The sequence below is a fragment of the Natrix helvetica genome, assembly GCF_964273705.1.
Source record: "Natrix helvetica genome assembly, chromosome: 16".
Classification (NCBI taxonomy): Eukaryota; Metazoa; Chordata; class Lepidosauria; order Squamata; family Natricidae; genus Natrix; species Natrix helvetica.
Genome location: NC_138563.1, coordinates 10419704 through 10438221, shown reverse-complemented (window position 1 = coordinate 10438221; position 18518 = coordinate 10419704). Strand labels below are relative to the sequence as shown.

General features: G+C 43.1%; 1 protein-coding gene across 1 annotated transcript in view; it reads right to left on the bottom strand.

Moving 5' to 3' along the window:
* LOC309400040 (SLAM family member 5-like) overlaps positions 1-17246 on the bottom strand; it is a 45136-nt gene extending 27890 nt beyond the window's left edge. Inside the window, exons 1-3 of the mRNA XM_081968350.1 lie at positions 17073-17246; positions 2395-2721; positions 1471-1728 (exon numbers count right to left, since the gene is read on the bottom strand). Coding sequence (XP_081824476.1) covers positions 1471-1728; positions 2395-2721; positions 17073-17166 — 679 coding nt within the window. The 5' untranslated portion in view covers positions 17167-17246. The remainder of the gene's footprint in view (positions 1-1470; positions 1729-2394; positions 2722-17072) is intronic.
* Positions 17247-18518: the final 1272 nt, after the last annotated feature.

Below are 18518 nucleotides of genomic sequence, written 5' to 3'. Positions count from 1 at the left end.
ACCATCTACCAGAAAAAAACACACACCAACCGCTACTTAAATGCACCAAGCCGGAAGCACCAGCCTGAAGATGATGAATGAGACTTCATCGAAACGTCGTGAAGATACTTCCAATTCTACGTGGGAGAAAACCCGAACAACCAAAGACGTATATATATATATGCTGGTTTTATTGTATTCGGGTCTTTTCCCGTGTAGGATTGAGATTGTCTTGGCAACGTTTCGGCAAGATCTCACTTGCCATCTTCAGGCTTGGACTTAAAAAAAAAAAAAAACAAGACAAGACAATCTGAATCCTACATGGGAAAAGACCCGAGTACAACAAAACCAGCATACCTACACCCGTGAAAATCTATGAAAACAAATATATATACAACCTGGTTCGATTCCCAGTAAGGGTATGGCTAGGTAATGAGAGCTAAATAGCTTGAAATAGATCTATACTAGTCTCCCTTTATTTATTTATCAGCACAAACACAACATATATATACGGTCCCTGAAGCCTCCAGAGGGCCTCCGGGGGGGGAGAGGCTCTTTTCGCCCTCCCCAGGCTCCTATAAAGCCTGTGGAGCCTGGGGAGGGAGAAAAATGGCTTTTAAAAAGGTTAACTCAGCTGGCCAGCACATGCATGCGCGCTGGCCAGCTGACAGGGCAGCGCCTCGCGTGCCCTGACAAATGGCTCCACGTGCCACCTGTGGCACGCGTGCCATAGGTTCGCCATCACTGATCTATATGTTTGCCCAGAATTGTGGATTGTTGGTTGTAGCCCAACCATGCTTCATTTGCATGGGAAGATCTACCTTCTCCAGAAACTTTGGCCTCTCAGCTGAATGTAACAGTATAACAGAGTTGGAAGATTTTCTGTGTCTTCTTGGGGGGTCTCCTAGTCCAACCCCATGGAGGGGTGTCAAACCCAAGGTCCGTGGGCAGGATTCGACCCGTGATGTGTTTGGAACCGGCCTGTGGGCCTGTCCTGGAAAATGTAAGGGGCTGGCCGACGTCACTTTGGCCCAGTCTACCCAATGTGAAGAGGAAACATGCCAGCAATTTGGGGAGTGGCATCAAGCTGGACACGCCCACCCAGTCAGCCATGCCCACCTGGCCCTCAAGGTCAACTACAGCCCAGTAGTGAAATTCAACATTTTTTACTAGCGGTTCTGTGGGCGTGGCTTAGTGGGCGCGACAGGGAAAGGATACTGCAAAATCCCCATTCCTTCCCCATCAGCTGGGTCTCGGGAGGCATAGAATAGACGGGGGCGGGGCCAGCCAGAGGGGGCATTTACCAGTTCTCCGAACTACTCAAAATTTCCACTACTGGTTCTGCAGAACCTGTCAGAACCGGCTGAATTTCACCCCTACGCGGCCCTCAGTGAAATTGAGTTTGACACCCCTGCTCAATCAGGAGACCTTATACCATTCCAGAGAATCTCAGATTCATCTTTGGTCTCTTTTAAGAAGAGAAAAACTTACCTGCACAAACTTGCTTCAAGGAGACTGTCCTGGATACCTTGCTAACAGGGTTTTCTGCTGTGCATGTTGCATTGAGCTCCTGGGAGCCAAACTGGATCACAGAACTCCCAGGGGTAGGACCTGTGCTCTGGGCAGATGAGGTCCAGCTGATGTTCACTCTGTCTTCCCAGGTCCCTGTAGAGCAATTCAGCTGCCAGGTTCTGTTTCCAGTCCCCTCAGGAGTGCAGGTCACTTTCAGTTCAGTGTCCACCAAACGTGCTTGGCAAGAGAGATGGAGAGACATCGTTTGTGAATGACCAGAAAATCACAGGAAGGCCAAGGAGGAAGGCCAAGCAGCAACAGCTGAGAGTCAATGAATAGTTTTGCTTGAATTACAGCAGGCAAAATATGTGTCACTCATTTCTCTGACAATGAATGTCTCCCCTCTCACATGGGACACTCATTGTGAAGAGAGAGGCCCACCATTTGGGGGGGGGGGTGTCCCTTCATCCTCTGCCTTCCTCCAAGCCCTGTTTATACCAAGCCATGGATTGAGGGCAAAAAGATGAGGCTCCAGGCTCAGACCCTCAAGGACCCCCTGACTCTTCCCCAAAGAGTTTGTGGGTCCAGCCAGTCCCACCAGATCCACAGAGAGGATCCTGAAGTGCCTCTCTGGAGATTCCAGCCTCAAAGCCCACCTGCCTCTCTCTTCATCCTCATGGGAATCCACTTTTGGCCTGACCCAGTCCAGCCTGTACCCCATGGGCAGGGGAGCCTGAAGGGAGCTGTGATGGACCCCCATAGACCTCCTTCCAGGGGTGCAAGATATTGCTTGATTTCAGCTTCTAATAGCCCTCCATCCTCCAATAGAAATCTCTCCCCCCCCTTCTCCACATCTTCCTGGGCAAAGGAGAGATTCCAGGAATTTGTGGCTGGGATACTTACTAAAAACTCTCAGATCAAAGGACTCGTCCGCTGTCTTTTCAGTTGGTAAAACAATTCCTGCACTGTATTTGCCAGTGTCCTCTTTCTTTAGAGGGCCAAGATGTAAATTTCTGCAGTCACTGGAGATGTTCAGTCGCCTTTGAAAGGCTGGGCGGAGGAACAGGAAGCTACATGGCTGCTCCTTGAAGCTCACCAAAGCAATATTTATCGAAATGCTTCTGCTGATAATTTTATTCCAGGAAATTGTTTCAAATGGTGGAGAGGCCTCCACTTGGAATGTGACAGACTCCCCCAGAATGCCAGTCAGTTCTTCCACTCCAGAAGTTCCTGCAAATCCAGAGAGAAGAAAGAGGAATCCTTCAAAGTTGGGTCAGAGGAGACCTTCTATGCATCCCGTTTCTGAGCCTGGAAGCCTTTTCTGAGCAAGGACAGAATGGCTCCAAGATAGAAGACACGATGAGGGCTCTCTGGGCAATGGCCTTTCTTTCATAGAGTAGCAAGTGGGGTTCAAATGTCTCATGTGGGAGCTGAGCCTGCTTAAAAGGAGGATCTGCCCCACCAGAGAGACTCAACATTCCACCAAGCCTCAGGCTGACGGACTCAGAAACAAAAAATATTTTAATTTTATTTTAATTTTTTGTCATCCAGATTTCAATTTGTCCCTCTGTTTGCATTCTTTCTTGAATGATTCTATCCCACCATTTCTTTGATATTAGTGTAACTTCTGTCCTTCAGCGACTTGTCTCAGGATGAGTTGACTGGTGAGTTGCCCCATGGCAAGTTGACCATAGCAAGTTTGCCATTGCGAGTTGGCTGCAGCAAAAGGTTTTTTTTCCTGCAATCAGGGTGGAAATAGCAGAGTAGGGGCCTTGAAATGGTTTTGATGGACTAGATCAGGGGTGGGTTCCTGCCAGTTCTAACCTCTTCTATAGAAGAGGTTCCACAAATCTACCGTGCCGTTTAGAACCGGTTCCAGCTCCGGAGGAATTCTGGGAGTTGAAGTCCACAAGTCTTAAAGCTGTCAAGTTTGAACACCCCTGGGGTTTTTTTTCCTAAAGGGTTAGGGGTGCAAGGGTCTTGTAACTGGACAGCTTTAAGACTTGCACACTTCAATGCCAGAGTTCCTGAGCCAACATGACTGGAGGAGGAATTCTGGGAGTTGAAGTCCACAAGTCTTAAAGCTGTCAAGTTTGAACACCCCTGGGGTTTTTTTTCTCTAAAGGGTTAGGGGTGCAAGGGTCTTGTAACTTGACAGCTTTAAGACTTGCACACTTCAATGCCAGAGTTTCTGAGCCAACATTTTGGTTGCTAAGCAAGAGCGTTGTTAAGTGAGTTTCACCAGTTGGCCACGCCCACCCAGTCACATGGCTGGCAAGCCACTCCCACAAAGCCACACCTACAGAAGAGGTTCTAAAAATTTTTGAAGCCCACCACTGGACTAGATGATCATCATGGTCCTTTCCAACTCTACAAATTTATGCTCCTGGAAAATTGATAATCTGGAGAAGCCAGGCCTGCTTATTCCGGGAATCTAACCCCCAAGATATAGTACCAGCATATTTGAAAAGTTTATTTAGAGTTTATAGTTGGGTATAAAAAGGGTCAGAATGAAAAAGGGCCAGGTTGAAGTCAGAAATAATAGGAAGGGCCATAAGAATTATGGCACAGAAGAAATTTGAACATCAATAAAACTTGAACATCAATAACTTTTTTGATGTCCATGAAATTTGGATATCAACAAAAATATTCTAATGGCAAGTCCCATTTAAATCTCCTTGGCTGGTGTTTAGACAGGGACCAGAAGGCCTTCAGCTGGAGATGTTGTCGTTGTCGAGCAGTGGTGGGTTTCAAAATTTTTAGAACCTCTTCTGTGGGTGTGGCTTGCTTTGTGGGAGTGGCTTGCTGGCCATGTGACCGGGTGGGAGTTGCAAGAAACAAGCTAGAACTAAAGAGAAACGTCCTGACAGTGAGAACGATTTACCAGTGGTATGGCTTCCCTCCAGAGGTTGTGGCAGACGTTCAAGAAGAGACTGAACAGCCACTCGTCTGGAATGGCATATGGTCTCCTGCTTGAGCAGGGGTTGGACTAGAAGACCTCCAAGGTCCCTCCCAACTTCTGTTACTCTGTATTCTCCAAGCTTCTTCCAACCACTGTAACCTGTACTTTTCAAAGAACAAAGTCTGCAGCAAACTCTTCCTTGGTCTTTATCCCAAGGGCTGGGAGCTGCATGTGAATAAGCCAAATGGCCCAGAGGTTCGTTTTGTAGGTCAGTTGTGTGAATGATCTGGTTTAAGGGGAATGTGTGGATTGTTGTGTTACTGCCAGAGGTGTCTGTTGCAATTTTTTTTTAAATTTAGAGTAACAGAATTGGAAGGGACCTTGTAGGTCTTCTAGTTCAACCCTACGCCCAAGCAGGAGACCCTAAGCCATTTCTGATAATCTTCCGAAGGCAACTTCTGCTCCATGGGTTGATTGTCCTCACTGTCAGGAAATTCCTCCTTATTTCTAGGTTGAATCTCTCCTTGGTCAGTTTCCATCCATTCTTCCTTGTCTGGCCTTCAGGGGCTTTGGGAAATAGCTTGACCTTCAACTATTGGAAGATGCTCTCCTGTCTCCCCTGGTCCTTCTCTTCCCTAAACTAGCCAGGCCCAGTTCCTGCAACTGTTCATCATCTGTTTTACCTCCAGTCCCCTCATCATCCCAGTTGCTCTTCTCAACTGGTCAGCTGTAATATTACTTCTACAAACGCTGCTTGTGAAACTTGGGTCTATCTTTAAGAGAAGCTGTTTCACAACACCCAGAAACTAAATAACGAAATCCAGTTTTGGAACTGAGCAGTACAAAAGTTGTTGTAATAAAGAATACGAAGGATGAGTGGAGCACAACATACTAAACAATGACCTCCCTGTCGGGGTTCCAACTGACTATGGTTACATACACCTTTCCCGTTATGTCATAGTCTACTTCATCATGGTTTCTTGACTAGGTTATAACTAGCTCTAAACTATGCTTTAGGAGCCACAATGGCTGGTACATATAAAGGGAAATCCCAAACCAAGTGACACAGTGTGGGTCCTGAATAAATCCATTTTCAGACTTCACACAATTCATTTGTCCTTCTTTCCTTGCGTTGAAAAATACTTTAGTTCAGGGCGTGGCCTAACATTTTGCAAAATGGTTAGTATTAACTATGGATTTTGCTATGTTATGAACTCGATATTGTCTCAAGGAGGTGTATCTTTCGCCAATGTGTGCATAGATGTACAGCAGAAGTCAGAGGAGTATCTACTCCTCTCCCCTCCGCTGTATTTTTGTTTTCTAGGTCACTATGCTCCATTCATTGAGCTCCTTAGAAGTACCAGTGTCTCACAAAAGATAAGAATGTACACGGAGGGTAGAATTGGGTCTTGGCCATGGTGTTTTCTGGCCCTGGCATCTTTTTATAAACCCAAATTTCAGTCCTTTCCTTGTGACCTACATTAAACCAAACCCAAGCTCTTTATCACCCTTGTTTCTCGGTTATAAGACAGTTCAGGTTTCCCTTTCCAGAATCTCAAGATCCTTTCATGGTAGAATTCTAAAAACTCATTTTATGATTTTACAATGAGTAACACTCAGCAAGAGGTATTCAGTTCATACTCATTTATTGCTGTTGCCTTCCTAGAATAATAACATAAAGAGCCTAAGGCAGGGGTGTCCAAAGTTGGCAACTTTAAGACTTGTGGACTTCAACTCCCAGAATTCCCCAGCCAGCTCTGCTGGCTGGGGAATTCTGGGAGTTGAAGTCCACAAGTCTTAAAGTTGCCAACTTTGGACACCTCTGGCCTAAGGAGTAATTATGGAATTAAAACCTAAATATTCTGGGGTTTTTTTTTCAGCCAGAGGTGGTATTTGCCAGTTCTTTGAACTATTCAAAATTTCCACTACTGATTCTCCAGAACCTGTCAGAACCTGCTGAATTTCACCCCTGCCCTATACCATTCTATATAAATGGTTGTGCAATCTTTCAATCAGTCTCCAGTGATGGAGCTCAAAGCAATTATGGGAGGCTGTTCTTTGTTAAGCACTTTGCGGTGGCTTCCTGGATTGTGGACAAAGGATCCCCAGGTTTCATTTCATGGTTATGAGATCTCCCCAAATGGGAACCTCCACTATTAGCTTTTTAAAAAAATGACTTTAAAAAAAAATGTTGCTACCCATGTGGTCTTCTCTTCACCCCTCTCCCACATTAACAGCTTCCCTTGTGATGTTTCTACCCCATTTTGAGTTGTTATTATAGACACAAAGCCAAACAGGCCCTCAAAATGTTATGACTTCTCTTGAAAACCCCCTTTTTTTGCCACATGGCGTGGACTATCCCATGCTCAGCACCTGGGAGCATCACATTATCTGGCAAGTTTCATGCCTAGATGCAACTTCACACCCTTACAGTCTTCAGGGTCTCAGTGACTGAAGAAAGACATCCTCACAGCTGGCATGAAAGGCCCTTCAAGAGTCTGAATCAACTGAGATGGGCTTACTCTGCCAACTTTGCCAAAGGGTTAGGGTGGCTCACCGTTTTTTCCAGGACTATTGCATGCCTTTTTCTCAAAATAGTTGGTCAACAATGGCACAAGTCTTGCTTGGGTGTTTTTCAGCCTGAATTCCAATCAGAAGTGAAACAATGGCAGGGTGGGGGAAGAGAAAGGTGAGCCTCACCTGCCCATCCAGGTACTCATTGAGAGCCTGAAAGGAACCTGCTGAGATACCTTGGCTTCCCAACCTTGGCCCCTTTGAGATATGTGGACCAACTCCCTTCAATTCTGGGAGTTGAAGTCCTCACATCTTAAAGTGGCCAAAGTTGGAAAACCATGCCTTACACACACACCCGTGGATCTGTCCTTGGAGGACCACTCTCTGGACCTCAAATCAGATGGAGAGTACCAGGTTCTCCTCCCTCGACCATGTTCATTGACATGTGCCTCCTTCAGATAGGTCTTAGATGACCTCCATCCTCCCATGATGCACAAACATTGAGATGAGAAAGGTCCTCGGGACAAATGAGAGAACAAGCTGGAGAATCTCGATGATCCCGTGATCAATATTAAAGCTGGTCGTCCTGATTTTGCACACCAAATCTTTAGATCAGGTGCTTACATTAGGTGCTCACCCCACAAAGGGAAAACTCTGGCTTTGTTCTCTTGTAGGATGGAGGAATGTTGCTAAAAAGATGAGTGACTAAGAGTTAGGCAAGTGGGAAGTTATCCAATGTCTGTGAAAAAATCAGTCTTTACCGTAAAAAGGGAACCTTAAAAAAATATATGTTGAAACCTAGCCTGAAAGATGAAGTTAAGAAAGTCAAATTTCTCCACACTTGCAACACAGAACATAGAACAATAGAGTTGGAAGGGTAGGTCTTCTAAGCCACCCCCATGCGCCTGCTGAAGCAGGGAAACATTCAGGTCAAATGGCTGCCCAATCTCTTCTTAAAAATCTCCATCAATGTTGGAGAAGTTGGGTTCAGAGTCTTGACTGAGTACCTGAACAGACCAGGATCAACCTTGGTGTAAATATACAACTGATGTTCCTCATTAGTTATGGTTAGAGAATATTTGGAGAACAGAACAGAATATAATAGAATAGAATATAGTATCCTATATTCATTGAGAGCATAGGATAGGATAGAATAGAATAGAACAGAACAGAACAGAACAGAATAGAATATAGGATAGGGTAGGATAGGATAGGATAGGATAGGATAGGATAGGATAGGATAGGATAGGATAGAATATGATAGGATAGAATAGAATAGAATATAGGATAGAATATAGGATAGAATAGAATAGAATAGAATAGGATAGAATAGAATTCTTTATTGGCCAAGTGTGATTGGACGCACAAGGAATATGTCTTCGGTGCAGAAGCTCTCAGTGTACGTAAAATACATGTGATAAATCATGATTCATAGTCATCCTAAATACATTCATCATGAATCTAAGACACAACACTTAGTAATAGTCATAAGATATTAAATAAGCACTCAAAATCATGCTGGGAAACTAAATAAAACAATATTAATCATAAAGAAACAAGCAACAGGTTTATAGTCAGAAGTACCATGTTTTCCCCAAAATATGACTTGTCCTGAAAATAAGGCCATGCCAGATTTTTGGGGTGGGCAAAAATATAAGCCCTCCCCCCAAAATAAGCCCCTTGGACAACCCCCCCTTCCAGCCAGGCAGAGCGCCACTCACCGACCTAGCGGCATCCCAAAGGCACCAAGCTGTGAAAGCTGGGGGGGGAGGTGCTTGCATGGCTTGGCACCTTTGGGATACCACTGGGTTGGTGAGTGACGCTCTACCTGGCTGGAGGGGGGGGTTGCCAGGTGGCTGCTGGTGAGCTTGGTCACCCCATGGCTGCTGTGTTGTGCTGCCGTAAGACAGCCGTTTGCCCCCGAGGCTGTGCCAGGCTCTTCAGGAGCCCGCTCGAAAGGCAGAAGCCGCCTGGCAACCCCCAAAAAACACCCCCCCCCTCGATAATAAGACCAAGGCCATATTTTGGGTGTCAAAAGAAAATAAGACCCTGTCTTATTTTCAGGGAAACCTGGTAGAAAAAGAGATGGGTAATAGGAAGGATGAGAAGAAGAACAGCCTTAGTAAATAGTTTGACAGTGTTGAGGGAATTATTTGTTTAGCAGAGTGATGGCATTCGGGGGAAAAAACTGTCCTTGTGTCTAGTTGTCTTGGTGTGCAGAGCTCTATAGCGTGGTTTTGAGGGCAGCAGTTGAAACGATTGATGTCCAGGATGCGAGGGGTCTGTAGATGTTTTCCCAGCCCTCTTTTTGACTCCTGCAGTGTGCAGGTCCTCAACGGAAGGCAGGTTGGAAGCCATTGTTTTTTCTGCAGCTCTGATTCTCCTCTGAAGTCTCCGTCTGTCTTGTTGGGTTGCAGAGCCAAACCAGACAGTTATGGGGGTGCAGATGAGAGACTCAATCCTTCCTCTGTAGAACTGAATCAGCAGCTCCTTGGGCAGTCTCAGCTAATAGGGTCAACCTATTCTCCAAAGCACCTGAAGGCCGAACAAGAAGCAATGGATGCAAACTAATCAAGACATCCAACCAAAAACTAAGGAGAAATTTCCCGACAGTTGGAACAATTAAGCAGAGGAACTGCTTGCCTTCAGAAGTTGTAGATGCTGCATCGCTGGAGGCTTTCAAGAAGGTTTTTCTGGCCATTCTTGGGCCACTATTTGCCTGGAGGGTCTCCTACTTGAGCAGGGGGTTGGACTAAAAGACCTCCAAGGACTCTTCCAACTCCCCATCCAGGATTCACCAAATCAGGAAGAGTTATCCCTTTCTTGTGGTATCCAGGTAACAAGACTTCCTCCAGGAACGGAAAAAGCCATTCTCACAATTATCTCTCAAAAAAGTGTAAGGTGATAAGAAGGAAGACCAAAGGGAAAAAAAAGGATCGGAGAGACGAAGGAATGCTTCTTTCCCTTCTTATGGAAGAAGATATGGGACAGGGGGCTGAGGCTCCTATTGATTCTTGCAGGGAAGGAATCAAATCAAGTAAAAGAAACAGAGATAATGGAAGATATCCTGAGAGACCTTATTGGGTGGGAAAAGGATAAACCACCAGGTCCTTATGGCATCCATTTGAGAGCTCTTGAAGAGTCCAAATGGGGTGCAATAAATTACAAGCCAGACTGGAAAGAGCTAAAGAGACATTCTGGGGGATAAGGAACAGGTGGGCCACCTCTGCAGATTATAGCACATAATTCAGAGAGGGAAGAGTTAAGAACCATGGTTGTTGAAGGACTCTTGAGCTAGAAGGATCTCTTTCTGGGTAAACTGGCAACCAAGTGGCAAATATAAATGTGATCCAAAATGGACAGAAATGCTGACTTCAATGTTTTTCGCACTCTTTCTCACCCTTGGGAGAAAGTTGATTGTTAGGAGACACGACTGAGACGAGATGGAGAAGGTGGGTAGAGAGAGGTTCTTCTCTATCTCCCCCAAATACCTGCATATTTGAGGGCTCATCAGATATAGTTGATAGGACAAAAGGCAATCATTCTTCACACAGTGCATGGCTTCTACACTGAATTAACTTCTGTAATTAATTACCACAAGACGCTCACCCTGGTGGCTTTCTTAAGATACAATAATGGAGGACAACTCCATCTTGGGTTATGGATGGACTTTTGACCTGACTCAGCCGGGGCGTTCTTCTAGAAGTCCCAGAGGAAACGTATTAATTTCCCTTGTGATCTGTGACTGGAAGACAGTCCATTTAAAGTTTGCATCTGAAATTATGCAAAGCATTATATAAATAAAAGGAACCACTGCTGAATATAGCACTGAAGACTTCTGAATAAGAGGCCTAGGACAGCAACATGAAGCCTATATTTGTCCATTGATGAACTTCCCCCAACTAGAGGTCATGCGGAAGGCTGGGACGGGAATAGATTCTTGCAAATCAGCATTGCCATATATTCATTTCAAGCAAAAGTGGGTATTTTTGGCTTGGGATTGAAAGGAGGGGTCCTTTGTGATCGTTGAGCTTGGTGGTTTTCTTGCAGATGTTTCATGATCAAACTAAGTAACATCATCAGCAGAAGGGAGAGGGAAGTTTGCTTTCCATTTATACTGCTAGTCCTCAACTTACAACCACAATTGGGACCAGAATCTCTGTCCCTTAACAGACTATAAGGTGATGTATCGTTAGCATTTAACGCCAGATAAATTATCCAAGATGTATAAAGATAAATGTTGGGAGTGTCACAATAAAGAAAGGGCATTTTATCATTTATGGTGGACATGTGATAAAGCAAAAAAAAAAAGGAGTATGATTCATATTTTAATACAGTGAATTCTGAAAACGGAGGTAAAAATGAAACCAGAACTTTTCTGTTTAGATCTCATTGAAAGAGAACTGGAGAAAAAAATTGGAGTGTTGTTACTACCCTGTTTCTCTGAAAATAAGATCTCACCGGATAATAAGTCCAATCGGGTTTTTGAGCGCAGGGGCTAAAATAAGCCCTCCCCAAAAATAAACCCGGCACAAAAATACCAGCCATGAGGTGACCACCCTTGCCGCTTCCTGCACCTCAAAAATAGTAAGACCTCTCTGAAAATAAGGCCAAGTGTCTTATTTTCGGGAAAACGTGGTACATAGCAGTGATGGCAAAACTGTGGCACGAGGACCACAGGTGGCACGCAGCGCCTTCTCCGGGGGGACATGAGCCTTTGCCCCAGTTTGGCTCCACCATGCATGCGTATGTGCCTTACAATACAATACAATACAATACAATACAATACAATACAATACAATACAATACAATACAATAGCAGAGTTGGAAGGGACCTTGGAGGTCTTCTAGTCCAACCCCCTGCCTAGGCAGGAAACCCTATACCGTTTCAGACAGATGGCTATCCAACCTCTTCTTAAAGACTTCCAGTGTTGGGGCATTCACAACTTCTGAAGGCAACTTCTGTTCCACTGATTCATTGTTCTCACTGTCGGGAAATTTCTCCTCAGTTCTAAGTTGCTTCTCTCCTTCATTAGTTTCCACCCATTGCTTCTTGTCCTGCCTTCAGGTGCCTTGGAGAATAGCTTGATTCTCTCTTCTGGCTGGCTCCTATTTCAATGGTTGTCCATTAGGACTCCAAGATCCCTTTCACAGTTACTACTACTGAGCAAGGTACCACCTATACTGTACCTGTGCATTCCGTTTTTCTTGCCTAAACCTTACTCTTCCCTTCTGCCAGCCTGCTGGTTGTTGGGTCTCTGCCACGCAAGTGCGGGGACGGGGGGCATGTGGGAGGCGTATGTGCAGGGGGGGGACGTGTGCAGGTCCCCCGCTTACCCATTGCATGTTGGGAGTTTGGGCACGCTTTGGGCACTCAGTCCGGAAAAGATTAGCCATCACTACTATATATGTTGACAGCAGCAGGAGGCTTTTATTCCTACCATGGAAGAATGGTTGCAGACGTTGATGGAGTTGATGGAAATGGCAAAACTGACTATACTCTGATGAAAGAAAAGAACATAAGTACTTTTCTTTCCACCTGGAAACCACTTCTGAACTCACACTCCATGTGGAAAAGAATGAAAGTCTCACTTTGGGTTTTACAGATTACGTTGATGGATTTTTATAGAAATGACTTGTTCATACCATTATGAAAAAGCCAAAAGCTGTGATGCTAAAGACCTATTCTACTGCAACAGAGAGAGCTGGAAGTCAATGCTTCTTTTTCTTTTTCTATCCCTCTTCCCTTCCCCCTTTCCCTTCCCTCTCTCGCTGTTCTTCGATTTATTTTTGTATTTTGGAATACTCTATTTTTTGACACAATGATAATTTGGGTTTTGGGCATCTGGCTGTCCAAACAGCAGACCCAATGCGATCAAAACTCCGAGGCCAAAGCTTCTCCTCAAAATCCAGATTTATTAGGCATGTCATTTTGGCACATCTGGTGGAAACCTGACTCTGAAGGTCTTGAGGTTTTCTCCACCCAAATTAAAAATCAAAGTTCTTCCCCCCCAGTCCACATGTCCATCACATGGTCCAACCAGGTCACAGTCCCAACTCCAGTTGGTTTCAGTCCATGCCTCCCCATCACCTGTTAAAAACGTCCTTGGTTCCCAGGACAAAGAATTGTATTGTGGCTACGGATCCCCAGCTATCTCTACCTCCCCCCTTCCATCCCCACAGCTCCGACCAGCCTTGTTGTGGCTGCCCTGGAGAAGGTCCAAAAGGGCTTCAGGGTTGACAGCGGAACAGAGATCTAATAGCAAAGGCACTGAGGCTTATGTTCTGCCTCACAGCACTTCACAGCTCTCTCTGGGCAGTTTACAATATTGAAGCATTATTTGCATGTTGCCCTCAACCATCTGGTCTTCTGGAAGATTCTCAGTCATCCAGGTGCTTTACCAAAAGACTTTCTTGGGGTTTTTTTCCTTGAAGACATATTGCTTCTCATCCCAAGAAGCTTCCTCAGTTCTTCTTCAGCTTCACTTCAGAACTGTAGAAGCTTCTTGGGATGAGAAGCAAAATGTCTTCAAAGAAAAAAACCCCAAGAAAGTCTATTTGCCTTTTGGAAAAGCACCTTTGGGGCAATCTGGTCTTCATTTGATCAACCTCGGAAGGATAGAAAGCTGAGACCACCTTGAGCCCCGCCAGGATCAAACTCTTCGCTGTGGGCAGAGTTAGCCTGCAATCCAGTACTTTAGCCACTGCATCACCAGGCAATTACTATTGTATGTTAATTATATTTAATATTAACAATATATTATTCCTGTTTTTCTAGTAGATAAAAACCTGGGTTGTATAAACAGAGGGCATAGAATCAAAACCACGTGAAGCATCAGTGCTGCTTTATAAAACCCTAGGAAGGCCAAACCTGGAATCCTTCAACCAACTTTGGTCACCAGACTACAAAAAAGAGTTTGGGACTTTGGAAAAAGTGCAGAGAAGAGCAACTAAGATGATCAAAGGCCTGGAGACTGAAACATAGGAAGAACAGCTGCAGAATTTGGGTCTGGCTAGTCTAAAGAAAAGAAGAAACAGGGGTGACAGGATAGCAGTCTTCCAGTATTGGAGGGGCTACCACCAAGAAGAACTGGTCAAATTATTCTCCAAAGCACCCGAAGACAGGACAAGAAACAATGGTTGGAAACTAACCAAAGAGAGAAGCCACCTGGAATTAATGAGTAACTTCCTAACAGTGAGGACAATTAACCAGTGGAACAGCTTGCCACCAGAAATTGTGGGTGCTCCATCACCGGAGGCTTTTAAGAAGAAATTAGACAGCAACTACACAAATAGTATAGGACGTTCTCCTGCTTGAGCAAGGGGCTGGACTAGAAGACCTCCAAGGTCCCTTCCTGCTCTATTCTATTACAGGAATAATAATGCCCTAAAATTAATGCTGGCAATGGGTGCAAGGTGTGGAATGTTTTTTTTTTAAAGATCCAGAATTGCTAAAAAGTTAAGGGAAAACGATGTTAAGTTTGAAATTCATTGCAAACTGCTTGTTCCCTAATCTAAGGAAACAGTTCTCCCCACCCATCACATCTGCTGCTCCCCATAGCTTATCTGCAGCAACTTATGTTCTCTAAATATGCCAGAGTCTTATCAGAAAAAAGCCAAAATGCTTGGTTTTGAAGATCCCGTTTCCACCACCCCAAATTCCTCATCTAATTGCATTTCCACGCTCTCTTTCTAGTTTCCCACGTGAGTATAAATAGGGCCCCCAAGATGGATCCGCACACCTCCTTGAGACCATGCGTGGTCTGTTGGGGTGGCCTTTGCTCCAGGCTAAAATGCATCACATGCTGCTCACAGGGCTACTCATGTGCTACTCCTTATTCTTCTGTCCCTCCCATTGTGTGTCCTTGTATGCATCTTTTCCAAACTCTCCTTGTTGCAAACTAAGAACAGAATAACAGAGGTTGAAGGGACCCCGGAGGTCTTCCAGTCCAACCCCCTTGCTCAAGCAGGAGACCCTTACAGAATAACAGAGTTGGAAGGGACCTTGGAGCTCTTCTAGTCCAGCCCCCTTGCTCAAGCAGGAGACCCTTACAGAATAACAGAGTTGGAAGGGACCCTGGAGGTCTTCCAGTCCAACCCCCTTGCTCAAGCAGGAGACCCTTACAGAATAACAGAGTTGGAAGGGACCCTGGAGGTCTTCCAGTCCAACCCCCTTGCTCAAGCAGGAGACCCTTACAGAAAAACAGAGTTGGAAGGGACCCTGGAGGTCTTCCAGTCCAGACCCCTTGCTCAAGCAGGAGACCCTTACAGAATAACAGAGTTGGAAGGGACCTTGGAGGTCATCTAGTCCACCCCCCTTTGTTCAAGCAGGAGACCCTTACAGAATAACAGAGTTGGAAGGGACCCTGGAGGTTTTCCAGTCCAGCCCCCTTGGTCAAGCAGGAGATCCTTACAGAATAACAGAGTTGGAAGGAACCCTGGAGGTCTTCTAGACCAACCCCCTTCCTCAAGCAGGAGACCCTTACAGAATAACAGAGTTGGAAGGGACCCTGGAGGTCTTCTAGTCCAGCCCCCTTCCTCAAGCAGGAGACCCTTACAGAATAACAGAGTTGGAAGGGACCTTGGAGGTCTTCTAGTCCAACCCCCTTGCTCAGGCAGGAGACCCTTACAGAATAACAGAGTTGGAAGGAACCCTGGAGGTCTTCTAGACCAACCCCCTTCCTCAAGCAGGCGACCCTTACAGAATAACAGAGTTGGAAGGGACCTTGGGGGTCTTCTAGTCCAGCCCCTTTGCTCAGGCAGGAGATCCTTACAGAATAACAGAGTTGGAAGGGACCCTGGAGGTCTTGCAGTCCAGCCCCTTCCTCAAGCAGGAGACCCTTACAGAATAACAGAGTTGGAAGGGACCCTGGAGGTCTTCTAGTCCAGCCCCCTTTGCTCAAGCAGGAGACCCTTACAGAATAACAGAGTTGGAAGGGACCCTGGAGGTCTTCCAGTCCAGCCCCTTCCTCAAGCAGGAGGCCCTTACAGAATAACAGAGTTGGAAGGGACCCTGGAGGTCTTCTAGTCCAGCCCCCTTGCTCAAGCAGGAGACCCTTACAGAATAACAGAGTTGGAAGGGAAGGCTTAAGAGCCGAAGGCTTAAAAGACCAGTAAGGAGCTCAGGCAGGTGGGTGGGCCCTCCAGAGCACCGTACTGGAACGGTACCTGGTGTTCCGAGCAGGCTCCAGTACGCCCGTATCAGGGTGTACCACCTGCAGCCCACCACTGGTAAGGGGGCTGATGAAAGCCCCAGACATTGCATTCAGAAAGGTGGTCAGAAGAGGGTCTATTACCCACACTCGGATTTCAACCTAACAATTTGGTAATTTAGTGCCTTAGCATTTCAGCATCCAATCCCAAAGTAGTGTTACAATTATTTCAATTGCTTTTCAGCATTTAGATATTTCACTTTTGTCTTTGTGGTATTTGGCAGTTTGAGATATTTTATTTCCTTCCGCTACTGTTCAAAAACCTGCTTCTGCATTTTCACTTTACACAAAAATTGTATTAAAAAAACCTCACTGGCCCAACCCAAGATACTGCTGTTAAAAATTGTCTACCTTTACAAATGCATTTGATGATTAAAATTTTAGCTAGGCGTATTTTAAATCAATATATTTCTTGGTGATGATAAAATTATCTCTGTATTCTCCAAACTTTGGGTTTTTTGCTTTTTTTTAATAAATCTGTTTCTTATTTTTAGCTTTTTCAGTATGTCTCGTTTTTTTCAATGTTTTGTAGTTATTTGACTACATGAAATGATATGGGACTTTGAAATGTTTATTTACTGCTCCGGACCTACATTATGGTCCAGAGCAGTATAATATTATTATTATTATAATTTTTAGTCCTCTTAATTTAGACTATACTGTTAAGTAGCATAATTCCCACAAAACATGAATAATGGTGTTATCTTTATGTTTCTTATATTTTGTAAAGAAAAAAAAATGCAGAAAATGTTTTCTTTTTCTTGTGCTAGAATTTGTTATTTCAAACTTATCTGTCTTTTTCTTGAGGTTCTCCAACAGCTTTTTTGGGTGGAAAGAAAGTTGCACCACCATTTTAAATCTATTTCAGTAAAAATTCTGATGAACTCAAAGAAACAAAACATTCATTTCAGTCCTGGTTTGAATCTGCTAGAAACACAGTAAAAACAACTTACCAGCTCTTAAGAAAAGCACCGAGAAGCACAGTCGGAGAACAATCTTGTGAGACATTTCAAAGAAACGTCGTCGAACTTTCGTAAAATCTATCATTGTCCACAGTTGTCACTGCAACCAGGCTTCCTCTTTTGTGGGAGGGGAATTGAAACTTCAAAGTCAGGAAATCAGCACAAAATTGTCACAAAATTGTATTGGTATATTCAATGTATGGTAGCTGCCATCAAAATTAGAACATAAACAACCCCCCTATAAGCCCCCAAAATAAAATAACTATAAAGTCATTGAAACTATTTTGTTAAAAAATGTACAAAAGAAAAATGGAAGGAAGAAGATAGCAACATTCAGAATGGGCCCATCAGACAGCGGTTGTGGGTCTTGTAAGATCATTTTCCCAGGTATGTTTGAACAGGAAGCCAGGTAAGGTGAAATACATCTTAGTTTATTGACAGCATTGGAGCCACTTTGAGACACATAAACCATGCACCAACCTGCACACTTAAAAGCAACATACTGCATCACAAACAAACCATTTGCAAAAAGGAATAACATTTCTTGTAATAAATATATTCTATAAACAATACAAAAATAAAATTTCCCTAAAAATATTTTTAAAAATATATTCTATAAATAATAATAAAAATCCTTAAGAACCATAAATATTCTGTACACAATAAATTTAAATAAAACCATTAAAAATATTATATACACAATAAATTAAAATAAAACCATGAAAATATTCTATACACAATAAATTAAAACAAAACCATTAAAAATATTCTATACACAATAAATTAAAATAAAACCATTAAAATATTCTATACACAATAAATTATAATAAAACCATTAAAAAACCAATAAATATTCTATACACAATAAATTAAAATGCCAATAAATTAAAATATTCTATATACAATAAATTAAAATAAAACCATTAAAAATATTCTATACACAATAAATTAAAATAAAATCATTAAAATATTCTATGCACAATAAATTAAAATAAAACCATTAAAAAACATTAAAATATTCTATACACAATAAATTAAAATGCCAATAAATTAAAATATTCTATACACAATAAATTAAAATAAAACCATTAAAAATATTCCATACATAATAAATTAAAATAAAACCATTAAAATATTCTATACACAATAAATTAAAATAAAACCATTAAAAATATTCCATACATAATAAATTGAAATAAAATCATTAAAATATTCTATACACAATAAATTAAAATAAAACCATTAAAAATATTCTATACACAATAAATTAAAATAAAACCATTAAAAATATTCCATACATAATAAATTAAAATAAAACCATTAAAATATTCTATACACAATAAATTAAAATAAAACCATTAAAATATTCTATACACAATAAATTAAAATAAAACCATTAAAAATATTCCATACATAATAAATTAAAATAAAACCATT